The 12,267-nt window shown below is 40.1% G+C and overlaps 1 protein-coding gene across 3 annotated transcripts in view; it reads left to right on the top strand.

Annotated features, from left to right (window-relative positions):
* Nucleotides 1-12,267, top strand: part of LOC147316213 (zinc finger matrin-type protein 4) — a 64,027-nt gene that overhangs the window by 21,993 nt on the left and 29,767 nt on the right. For all 3 annotated transcript variants that reach the window (XR_015124459.1, XM_086259533.1, XM_086259532.1), the window contains one exon: nucleotides 5,893-5,985. Coding sequence is in view for 2 of the 3 variants with exons in the window: in XM_086259532.1 (XP_086115658.1) it covers nucleotides 5,893-5,985 (93 nt within the window). In the remaining variant the exon portion in view is untranslated. The remainder of the gene's footprint in view (nucleotides 1-5,892; nucleotides 5,986-12,267) is intronic.

Here is a 12,267-nt window from a genome sequence, read left to right as displayed (position 1 = left end):
TAAAAGTAGTAAATATAGAACAACTTATGTAGGAGAGTGGAGTAGGAGGAAATTGTTTAGCATGTGCATGCTATTTTTTATTGTTTATTCCTATTGATTATATTTTCTTATTTCTTTTTTTTTTGTTTTTTTTTCTTGAATTATGTATAAATGCCACATATGGTACAATTGTATATATATTTCATGTGAGCTTGTTCTTTTTTTTCTTTGTTCGGAAGAGAGCAGAGTGGGAGGTGAGGGTGGGGGAAAAGGGTTTCTATTACAACAGCATATTATTGGAAACTACTTTTGTATGTTGTTGGAAAAGAAAAAGTAATTAATTATAGTTACTAGTTACTTCTTCAAAAAAGTAACTGAGTTAGTAACTGAGTTACAAGATTCTAAAAGTAATTAATTACTTGAAAAGTAACTATTACTTTACTTTAAAAAAAAAAATGTTTAACCCTCCTGGCTCCAGGGTATAATTGGCCATTTTTAACCATTTTTGATTTTCCCTCCACATTTTACCTCTAAAAACTATTTACTTTGCCTTGTTTGGTATCATTCTTTTCAGCACAACCTCACGTTTCTGAATTTACAGTTATGTTTTCATTTTGACATACTGCCTTAACACAATTGATCTGAAATCAGACAAAAAACATAAAATCCGAGTAGTAAAAGTTATAGTTTTTTAACAATCACAAACATGTTTATTGAATCATAACTTTAAATGCAAATATAAATTTTACAATTTTAAAATCATATGCACAAGTTTTGCAAACAACAAAGTTATTTGCAGCTATTTACCTTTTACCCTCTTTTTTTATAACCATTTCAAACTATTTATTTAACAATCAGGTGTTCTGCATTCAATGTGTACGTACTCACTCTCTCTCTCTTTCTCTCTCCCTCTCTCTCGCCATCACTCATAAAACTTCCCCCTCTTCCTAAACAACCAAATGTCATGTTGCCATATCATTTTTTGATTGGTCGACATGGTGCATTTTTCCACCAACATGAGAAACTAACTTTTTTTGTTTTGTTTTTTTATTTTTTGCTCATAAGGAGAGAGCGCTTGCTAGCGCTGTCCTTAGATGTTAGACGAGACGAAACTGTTGAGGAAAAAACGCCGCATTTATATTGTTTATCATCTACACCACGTGGCCTATCAACACAATTTAAAAAACTGGTATATATCACCTTGTTGCCTTGTCATCTTGAAGTGGTCATGTGATTGGCTTACCGCGACTACTTTAATCTTCCTCAGTCAAACAGCAGCACTCATGCGATTGTTTTGCCCCCTGAGCTCCAGGTGTTGTGCCAAAAAGTGATCGTGATTATCTACCGCGGGAGCACGCACAGCTGCTTAAAGCTGTAGCGCCCAGATTACTTACGTAGACAGCTACTTCCGTGCAACTGATATAAGATGCGGTAAGCTGAAGACAGCTTCAACCTTCTGTTTGTTGAAAAAAGTAACGCGACCGCATTTTCTTGTTAGTAACGGTAACGGCGTTGTAACGCTAGGAATCATAATTAGTTAGATTACTCGTTACTGAAAAAAGTAACGCCGCTAGTAACACCGCTACTTGTAACGCCGTAATTCCCATCACTACACATATATAACTGTGCCATGCCTAACATTGCAAGTTCTACCATGGAATGGCCAAAGCATCTCTGACATATCAGGACATGAATATAAGACCTGGGAATGTCCTTTGCTGTCTGGCACTGGCACAGTTAGTTGCAGAATGGGCCTCCATCGATTAGGCTTGTTCAGGCACATCACAAGTGTTCTCAGCCCAGATTAGGATCTGTGGAGTTTGGAAGCTGGATCAACATCTGGGGCTTATCATCTTCCATAAACCATTCCAATTAGTTTTTCCAGAGTGGTAGGAAGGTTTTTAAGTGTTCTGGTGGCACAGTGCTTCTCTGCAACTATGTTTACTTTAGTGGTTTCAACCTTGGGGCTGATTTCTGCCCATGTCACTCCTGGCCATAACACAGCTCTAAATGCCTTTGTGGGAGACATTTTTATGTAGCTGTCTCCAGCCCTGTCTATCTCCTCCAACTTGATTTTACACTCAGAGAAACAGGGGAAGACAACACAGAGAGACATGGATAGTCCATTAGAGAAGGGCGAGCACGGAGGGTCAGTGCAGGGTAACCATGGTGACATGAGGTCCTGCTTTTAGCCCATATCCCAAAGCCATCAACTACATGACCATTTATACACCTATGAACACAAGACACACACACAGGCACTGACAAAATTCATCAACAGTAGTCTGACAAGTGAAGAGACGTGAGTTCGTGGTCGGGTTCTTTTCCTCAGGGCCAAGAATCCAATCAAAGCACTGGAGCATCAACTACAATGCCTTGTCATTTACTTTCATATCAGAATCATCAGAATCAGAATCAGAATACTTTATTGATCCCTGGGGGAAATTATTTTTTGTTACAGTGCTCCATTTTAAACCAACATTAAGACAAGACAGACAATACGCTAACTAAGAATAGTACAATATATACATATATATACATACATACATACATACATAAGTCACTCATAAATAAATAGTTGGAAAAGAAACATGTGTAGTTGTAGCAGCAAACAGTGTGTTAAGTGTGTTAATATCATATGGATATGATGTCATATAGAAAGGTTGGGCAGATAAAAGCATTTGACAAATATTTTTTGCTTTGATCTAATCACATTAATCTCTCATTAATCCAAAAATTCCCCATTTTTTGTTCTTGACGCATTTCATTATCACCGTCTTTACTTGTGTGCCTGCACTTGGTTGAACAATCTGTGTTTGCTGCATATGGAGTAGGAAAGGTGTAATCTTTCTGATCGTGCCAACACTGAAAAAATAATGGCAGCCCTAGAATTTATAGATAATGATATACGTTATATAGTAGGAAGGAATGAAAGCCAGAGTATGGCAGTAAAATTATGTGTCAACCAAGATAGCATTGTCAAAACACATACACACTCTGTAATCTTTACCCTGCAGTGTTTCGGGGGATTTTCATTGTCCCGCATTAAAGTGACAGTTAGCAGCTTCAAGGACGGCTCGCTGTCCTTTCATGTAAACACCACTCTGGCTTATTATAGCTTATATTGGTTATACCCTTAAGTACAGTAATAAATGCAGACAAAGAAACACAAGCTTAGGTGTAGCGAGAATAACATATTAGTAACCAGAACAAAATAGTCAAGCGCAGCAGTAAAATCTACAGTCAATTAAGAGGTGAGTCTCAGATAATGATGGGGAGCGTGTGTGCTGCATATTCCTGCAAATTTCCACAGCAAAAGCCTTGAAATGAAAGGTTTCTTTCAACTGAAATGGCTTTTACTGTCATTTGAAATGGTTACATGACAAGCATATTTTGAATTATAACCTCCTCGTGGCTGAACATTGGCTAAAATGTCGTACGTATCATGTAATAAATTGTTTTTCTAGGGTTGTTAAATACCCGTTTACAGTTTCTTTGCTCTTGTTGTGTTTATTCGTGTTTATGCTAGTGAAGCTTTGACAGCAGGAGTGCAGTACGTAGCTTGATTGATTACTGTCCTTGTGTTAGCACAGTTGGATTTGTGTAAACTAATTCACTGCTTATTGAAAAAAATACAAGTAAATGAAATAAAAAAGTAAAAGAACCTTCGATGAATAGTGTTTTAGGAGAGAATGATTGCCTCCTACAGTATTTTATATTCAGGTTAACACAATAAAGTAAGAAGAGCAAATTGAATTGTTTTGGAGTGCGCCTTGTTTAGAGCAGAACAGAAGGAAATACAAGAAAAATGAACGCTGCAAGCAGCAGTGATCATGTCCTTGCACCATGGTGCATGTTGGGTTTATAGACAATACAGATGGACATAGGCATTTCAAGATGGTATGTTTGAAGCAGGGATTTCGGAGTGCCCCTTGTGTAGCGCTGGAACCCAGTCACGATGTGTTTCATCCATTTCATAGGCTGGTTTGCCTGCAATAATGCCAAATAATTAGCAACTCTATAAATAGAACGTAGTTCTGCAAAATCACTCATTAGGATGCTTGTTCTAATTTGCTATGACCTCAGAGTGCATCGAAAATAAAACTAATAGGCTATAAAGAGTGGTATAAACTTGTTTAGAACTTACCTGAATGAAAACGTCTGGAGCACCAACAGATATTTGGAGATGGAAGAGAACTGGATATCAGCTCGTCTCACAGCTGCTATCCAGACTAGACGCCTTCTTTTGGTAACATCTGATACAAGAGCTGCCTCATGTTGCTTCCAGGTGGGGAAAGAATGAAAAGATAAAGCATTTTCAAGCTTATTCCCTTACCAGTCGTGCGATCTAACATTGCAACCGACCGCACAGCAAGTGCGAACACGGGATGTCAAAAAACGTCTAGAAACTAACTCCTCACAGCGCTTCGTTACTACGTTATTACCCTGACACTGCTCGCTGCACTACATAGATAAATGGAAAATGTTTTGCCGTTTTGTGGCGTTAGCTTCAGCCTCTTCACTCCTTTTTGTGCATCCCGCGCTTAGCTGCTGCTTCTTCAACAAATTTTGGGGGGTGGCCAGTACCCACCACCCACTTAGTAATGCCCCTGGTTGGTCTGTTGGTCAACATGGCCACAACCCTAACTCCATAGGTCAGGTGGATGACATATAAATAAAATTTGCACCACTTAGAGTTTTTAGGATGTTGAATCATGTAGGATCATGTTGCTGTATATCATGTGTTGAATAGACAATGCAAATCCTTACTACATGGTGTCTGTTGCACAAGATTGATTTACCTTTGCCCTGAGAGACTATGACAGTGACTCAGTATCAACATTTAGATATCTCCAGACCAGGTCTCTAGACACGGTTAATTTCCTTGTGCTTATGCTTGACATTAACCATGTCCACAAAACAGAAAAGCTTAGTATCGCCAAGAAGTTTTTAATTACATCTGAGGTTACCAGGTTTCATGAATTTTCCCACCCACTGTGACCCACTTTTCTTTTCTTTTTTTATATCCATCATTAGGGTCTGAAAGTTCTTATGAACACATTTGTCATGCAAATCGTGTAATGGACATGTCGGCCTACAGTGTCCATTTCATGCTTTGCCTCTCCAAAACATGAAATGTACACACATGCAGAAGTTGCAGTAAGATGTGGTAACAGCAGAGAGAGAGATTTTATTTCAAGCCAAGATGAAAATAATCACGGAAAAGCATTTAAACAGACATTATTAACACATTTACATGTAAATATATATTAGCTGTCTAGCTTAACCGTGTCTGGTGATTAAGGACCCTGGAATGTACTTCATACGTATTTTCCCTCACTATCGCCCTCTGCTGGTCATGCAACTTCGGCATGTGTCAATTTTATGTTTTCAAGAGGCAAAGCATGAAATGGCCACAGTGGACTGGCTTGTCTAGTACACACGATACTGGGTTGCAATTGAGGTGGATATGGATAGCCTGTCAAAAGGAGTATATCAAAGTATAAAGCTTGTCATTTCATGTTGCCACACGGTGGAGTTGTACCTATCGCTAAATATTAGCATATGATTTCTCCTCTCCGATATAAAAGTCTTTCCTCACTTCCAACATTTAGCACTTTACAGCGTTCAATGTGTGCAGATCAAGCAAAGAGTCTTCAGTCCTCTACCACTAACACACTTCTCCACATCTTAGTCAGGGATCCACAAAGCTAAGGCAGGCCCAGTCCATTAGTCACCTGGCCAGGAGCAAAATGTTTACTAGCATCATCAGCTGCAAGAAAGCTAAAAGCTTGCAGGGAGTTGCTAAGATAGAGTGACAGTCATTGATTTTTTTCCACTTGGCACAGTTGATTAAAAAAAAAAACTCACTTCCTAGCTGACCCTCTGTTTCTCTCTTTCTCTCTCTGCCAGAGCAAGAAACATGCCAACAAGGTACGTCTGTTCTACATGCTTCATCCTGAAGATGGAGGACCACCTTCCAAAAGACTGAGGCCAGATAATCCAGTATGCTTCCACTCACTGTTTGCATGTGTCTGTGTGTGTGTGTGTGTGTGTGTGTGTGTGTGTGTGTGTGTGTGTGTGTGTACCTCTGTGCAAATATATAAAATATAAACCTAAAATGTATATTATCACTCCAAACTTTTTACATGTATGTCAAAATGTATTAAATATTTACTGATGAACTAAATAAATCGAAATAATTTTCTGCATTGCAGTTAAATGGAAACTCTAGTATGAATAAAGGCATTTATTTTGAATGTCCTTTATCACATGTGTATGACAAAAACCTAAGTTTTTGATTAGCTTTAGTCTAATCCTTTGCAAGGCTCGTCCACTTTCATCCTTAACCATTGTGTCCAAGCGCTCATGGGAATATTTGATCTCTTGTATGCAGTTGTGGGCTATAATTCTCCCAAGAGAGGTTATGCCTGCTTCTGGTCACATTTAGTGAAGGCAAACAGCGCCAAGCAGCTCTGTATCTGACTATTGCAGGCCATAGCAAAGGAGGTCAGTGCATTACCAATGTTTGTGTGTCTGTCCGTGTGCATGTGCAGTCGGAAAGCCATTGTGTCCCTGTTTCTAGAGCCCCATTCTGTAACTGTGGCAAATGCTGAGATGGCATTTGTACCCTACATTGAATTGTTGGGCTTCAAACATTAAGTATAACTGCTATTTTGGTAATGATTAATTTGTGTGTGTGTGTGTGTGTGTGTGTGTGTGTGTGTGTGTGTGTGTGTGTGTGTGTGTGTGTGTGTGTGTGTGTGTGTGTGTGTGTGTGTGTGTGTAATTGACTATTGTGTAAAGGAAGATTTACGATATTACATTGTGTGTCCCAATTATCTGGCTCGTCCCATGTGGCATAAAATATACACTCACACACTAAAATCACATACCGTGCACACTGTGAGGACACAGCTGGTGGAAAAATAAAGGTTTTAAAACTAACTGACAAATCTAGCAATTCCAGAGAGAGAGAGAGGGAGAGGTGAAGAGGGTGAAAGTCTCTAAAGTTTTCAGAAAATAAATCCAGCGAGACTAAAACATAAAAACAGACCTGGATTAACAGTTTCAAGCCCTAGAGCTTGAGCAACCAAGTGGTGGTGTTTAAACTATGCTTCTCGACAGACTTACGTTATTTGGTCCATGGACTGGTTTGTTCCCCCACTGTTTACCTTCACATGAGCCATGATCATTTTTCCTTTATCCTTCTATGCAGTCTTTCTTTTCCCAATGATTGCATACGTTTAAATTTTAAGAAGCATTCTTTTAGATCAAATGTAGATCAGTAGATCAATCCAAAACTATGAGATTTCAAATACACTCTTTAGGATCTGTTATCTAAACTGTCAGAAGGTTGAAGAAGTTTATAGGCAAAAGACTAGAACAAAAATAAAGGCCAGCTCCTGTTTATTTTTTTTATAAATATTGCCTACTTTCTACACACGTGTCACAAATAGCTGTATGACAATATTTTGAAAAGGAAAGTGAAATTAAGAAAAACTAACTATGATTTGGTTTGTAATGAAGGATGAAAGACCGAGCAGCGACGGTGACTGAGCAGCGACTCCATGGCAACCACCGGTCTCTAGGGAATGGCAAGTGGTTGCTAGAGATTGCTGACTGTTGTTTAGTAAAATCGGTTTCACTAAGCTTGCTGCACACGCAAAAAAAACCTCCCTGTGATTGCTTTTGTTACTTGCCGATTTGCATTAGTAGACTCCAGCTTGTCTGCAAATACTTGCCAAATACTGGTGCACTAGTGAAACGGAAAAGTAGAAAGCAAACTGGAACCACAAGGAGGTTTTGGGTGCAGCTCCAAATACTTCTTTGTGATCAATTTTACCTAGAGACTGTCAATTTGACTCACAAACCAGTCAAGGATAGTACATTTTCCCCTAGTGGCCTGTGGTTTTAAGAGGGTCATTAGTTAGTCTCTAGGACTGTGTGACCTCGGCCTCGCTCAACCAATGGAACCATAGTTCACAACAAAAGTTGTAAAAAGGTAATGCATAACACTGCAAACACGCATAATATAATATGTCAAAGGCTTATGGGTACACACACACACACAAACACACACACATACTGTGGATGTATTCACACCTGCGTCTCCATCTGTCTCTCTAAAAACCAAATAAGACATGACTCAGCCCACTGTGGATTTCACCTCATATTGGACACTAAACACACATAAATAGGCTGTGTGCACAAAGACACACACATCCCACATCTGCTATATTGTAACCTACTGTGAGTGCCACAGCTAGCACTTTGTTCATAACCTTTCATGCAGAGATGTGACATTGATTATTTGACAAGGCGGGAAAACTGATGTAAGATGAGCAGAGATTAATTTCATTTCCCGAGGTGAAACTGTCAGCATTCAATTCGGAATAAACTTTTCTTCTTTCATCTCTTTCATCTTTCTTTCTCCCAGGGGAAGCGTTGCACGTCTTTTCTCTAGACTTCATCCCAATGTTTTTTCCCTCCTGTTTTGTGCTGATTGACATGGTGCAGTCCAATGGGAACTGCAGAAAATGCTTTCCCCCCCCTTTTTTTTTTTTTGCAGAGTGATTGAAATGTCAGTGTAAAATGCCATGCTTTAAGGTTTTTGTGCTTGTGTATACAGGTGAAAATTTTTGTCACAGAACAAACAGAGAAAGTAGGTCGTCAAGGTGCTCTCAGATGAAAGAGGAGACATGATCCATTTTTCTGCCCTATTCTCCACCCTGTTCTCTCTCTCCATCTGTGCAGTTTTTCACTTGCGCAAAGGGCAAGACAGACCTTTTATTCTCCTCTACTGCTGTATTTTCACTGTGACTACTTCTAATTTACACTTTCAGAGCATCCTCGAGCTCTAAATGAGAGCTCTGTTTCCCTGAGCTGCTCCACGAGTATATTTAGCAATGTTTCCCACAGCGCCCCAACACAGAACAGTGGGGAGAAATGAGGAGGAGCAGAAAAAAGAAAAACAGAAGGAGAGGAAGATAAACACAGCTAATTAGGAATCTATTGTTAGGTGAGTGAGCAGATTGAAGCCACCCAAACAAAAATGAAAAAGAAAAAACAAAATCTGCGATACAGACGTCACTGTCAGGCAGCGGACAAACAGGCATACGTGCGGCATGTGCGAACAAAAAACACACACAACAATTAGGTCGCATCCAAATCGGTCTCAACAGATGCGCGAGGTGCGACAGGTAGAGACAGTGAGGTGTGGAAAACAGAGAGAAACACAGTAATGAGCGATGGCAGAGATTTAGAAATCAAAAACGAAGAAAGCGAAAAGGTGACGACTTTCTGCACGATGGAGGAAAAACAGTGAGTCAGAGATGCTATTTAGTGTTTGAAGTGGTTTGGTAGAGTGGCAGCTGTAATGAGCTGACAATTATTCATATGTCAGTCACCCACACATGCTTCAGATTGTTTAAAACATTCCCCGCACTGTCACTAAATCCCTGGTGTAACATCTTTGATTTTTTCGAGTAGATGCTTCTTTGTGTTTCCGTTCCATCTCTGTCGACTGCTTCACTTTTTAGTGCTTGTTGTGACGGGTTAGACTGCTGCAGACTGCCACAGAGAAACAGCTCAGGCTTTTTGTCCTGAGTCAAAAACTGGAAAAACAAAAACCACAAAACACACAAGGATGGGACATCAGCCTATTGCAGTTTATCTTCCTCCTTCTGGTACAACAAGATCTTAGTAGAACAAGAGCTCAACACCACTGCCCAAGGAAGGAAAAGGAAAAGGGAGTATGTGAGGGGGAAGTGGAAAAGCAGAACAATGGGACAAATAGCGAAGGAGATGAGAGGAGGCACAAAAACTGAGAGGCAGTGGGGAAGATATGGTAATGAGGAAGGAGGGGAAATGTAGGCAAGAAGGAAAGATGGAGTAAGAGAAAAAAGTTTCCTAGAGAAGAGAAGAAAAGAGGAGAGTTGTCCTTACAGAGTCTCTGTCGCCCCATGCTGCAATCATGAATAAAAAACACTGGATAAATATAGATAAGCTGTTTTTTACTTTACATACAACAAAATCAAAATGGCAAATACACATTAGACAGTGCTGCATGTGCTAGTAAAGAAACCAAGATACTAATAAAAATTCCATATCAGTTTCTAGAAAGCTTAAAATTCCATTATTGAAATATCAGCTGTTATTCTTTGCTAACAGTGCTTTCCAATAAGATTTTTAGAGCTTATTTAGCAACTTACTGTTGTCAAATAGTCCACAAGCTTCTTCTGCTCAGCTGCAATGCTTAGTCTGCTCCATGTGGTGCAGATAATGGTTTGAGTCTTAGTCTAACCTGATTTGTTGGAAAAACTGTGTGATGACACGGTTTCTAAAATATGCTCCATTAATTTAAAAAATAAAAAATAAAAAATTGTATAACTAATACTGTTAGTGTGTTCAATACCGTAAATAATACAGAGTTCAATATTGGCGGATGATATTGGCAGAGCAAGATAACAGTGTAGGTCTAATGCTAATGGTGATGGAGGGGGGAGGTCTGGGACAGTTCATAGCAAGCCTTTAACATGATCACAGCAGGGAGAGTCAGTGAAGAGGAGAGGAGGCGAGGCGGGAGGAGGGAAGAGGAAGGAGGAGAGGCGGTTGCGCGGGCCTGCCAATACAGATAAATATTTCATCCCACAACACACAGAGTCACTGAGACTGGAGCCCAGAGGGGGATAGAGGATGGAGGGAGGCAAAGAGATATAGAAAAAAGCTAAGAGTGAAGGCAAGGCAGAGAGACAAAAAAGTAAGAAGAAGGAGCGAGAGAGAGATAGGACAGCTGAGAGACAAAGCTAAGCCTGCAAGGTAAAGGTGTCCTTAACTCTCACATCCAGTGTCCCTGATGCTAACCAGAGCTGACATAAGGCACACATGCAGACGCACAAACACACGCACCGCGTGCACCCACATACTCAGATGTGGTGTCTCGGACACATTTCTATTATTGTACTCTCACCGAGAGTGAGGTCTCTCTCTCCTCCAACCCGAATTAACACCTGGACTAAAATGTGCGCTGGTGTGAAAAGAAAAAGAAAGAAAGCCCAGATGAACAGACAGAAGGTGGAGGTTCAATGCGAAGAGTTCAAGGAAGACATAGAAACGTTGCTATAACAGCCTCCAGTCGTGTGGCAAGGGCTATCCGCAAATTCTGGCACCTGGATTTGACTCGTTTGAGATGCTAAAGCATTAGCAGAACTAGAGACTAATGCGTAGACACTGTCTACAGCTGTTTCTTTAAAGTGTCCTTTGTAAAAGTGGACAGCACTGAATACAAGGGTAAGATAAGACTATGAAGGCACATTAAAAACAGATCACTCAAACCACTTACCGGGGTTGCCTGGGGGGCATCTTTCTAAGTGCATGGGTCCTGATGCTTCCCAGCAAACATGTAACAGAAAGAAATCGATATACAATTCTTGTCTTGTCTTAAAATGTTTTGCTTTCTTTGCACTAACGAATTTTTTGCTCTTGACTGGCAAATAATGAAAGTAGTAATAGTGCGTAGGGACCCTTTGATCTAGTCTAGTTAAAGCTGAATGAAAATGGTCAGTTGGACAGCTTGGATATGAGAGATAAAGAGCTCTCCTCTGCTGACTTGTAATTCAGTCGTGCGAGCTCCATTTTTAGGTTGATTTAAGGCACGGAGCTGATTTTAACAAGTCATTGACATAGTGAAACAAGAAGGTACCTTTCTCAAAGCATAGATAGATATATATATATATATATATATATATATATATATATATATATATATATATATATATATATATATATATATATATATATATATATATATATATACATATGGGCAGCACGGTGGCACGGTGGTTAGCACTCAATTCCACCATCAGGCCGGGGTCTTTCTGTGTGGAGTTTGCATGTTCTCCCCGTGTTTGCGTGGGTTCCCTCCGGGTACTCCAGCTTCCTCCCACCGTCCAAAGACATGCAGCTTGTGGGGATAGGTTAATTGGATTATCCAAATTGTCACTAGGTGTGAATGTTCGAATGAATGTGAGTGCAAATGGTTGTCTGTCCCTGTGTGTTGGCCCTGCGACAGACTGGCGACCTGTCCAGGGTGTACCCCGCCTCTTGCCCTATGACAGTTGGGATAGGCTCCAGCGCCCCCCGCGACCCTGAAAAGGATAAGCGGAAGCGAATGGATGGATATATAGATATATATATAGTGTACTGGAGAAGTGTAGTCGGATGGTAACAAAGAGAGGGAAGTTAGTCAGAACTGAGGGGATTGAACTACCAGAAGGCAACATTGCA

Source organism: Aulonocara sp. 'chitande type north' Nkhata Bay, linkage group LG13 (assembly GCF_057382095.1).
Source record: "Aulonocara sp. 'chitande type north' Nkhata Bay isolate Kocher_YH1m ecotype deep benthic linkage group LG13, A_spYH_male_GT1.1, whole genome shotgun sequence".
Lineage (NCBI taxonomy): Eukaryota > Metazoa > Chordata > Actinopteri > Cichliformes > Cichlidae > Aulonocara > Aulonocara sp. 'chitande type north' Nkhata Bay.
This window is presented reverse-complemented; position numbering and strand designations above follow the sequence as displayed.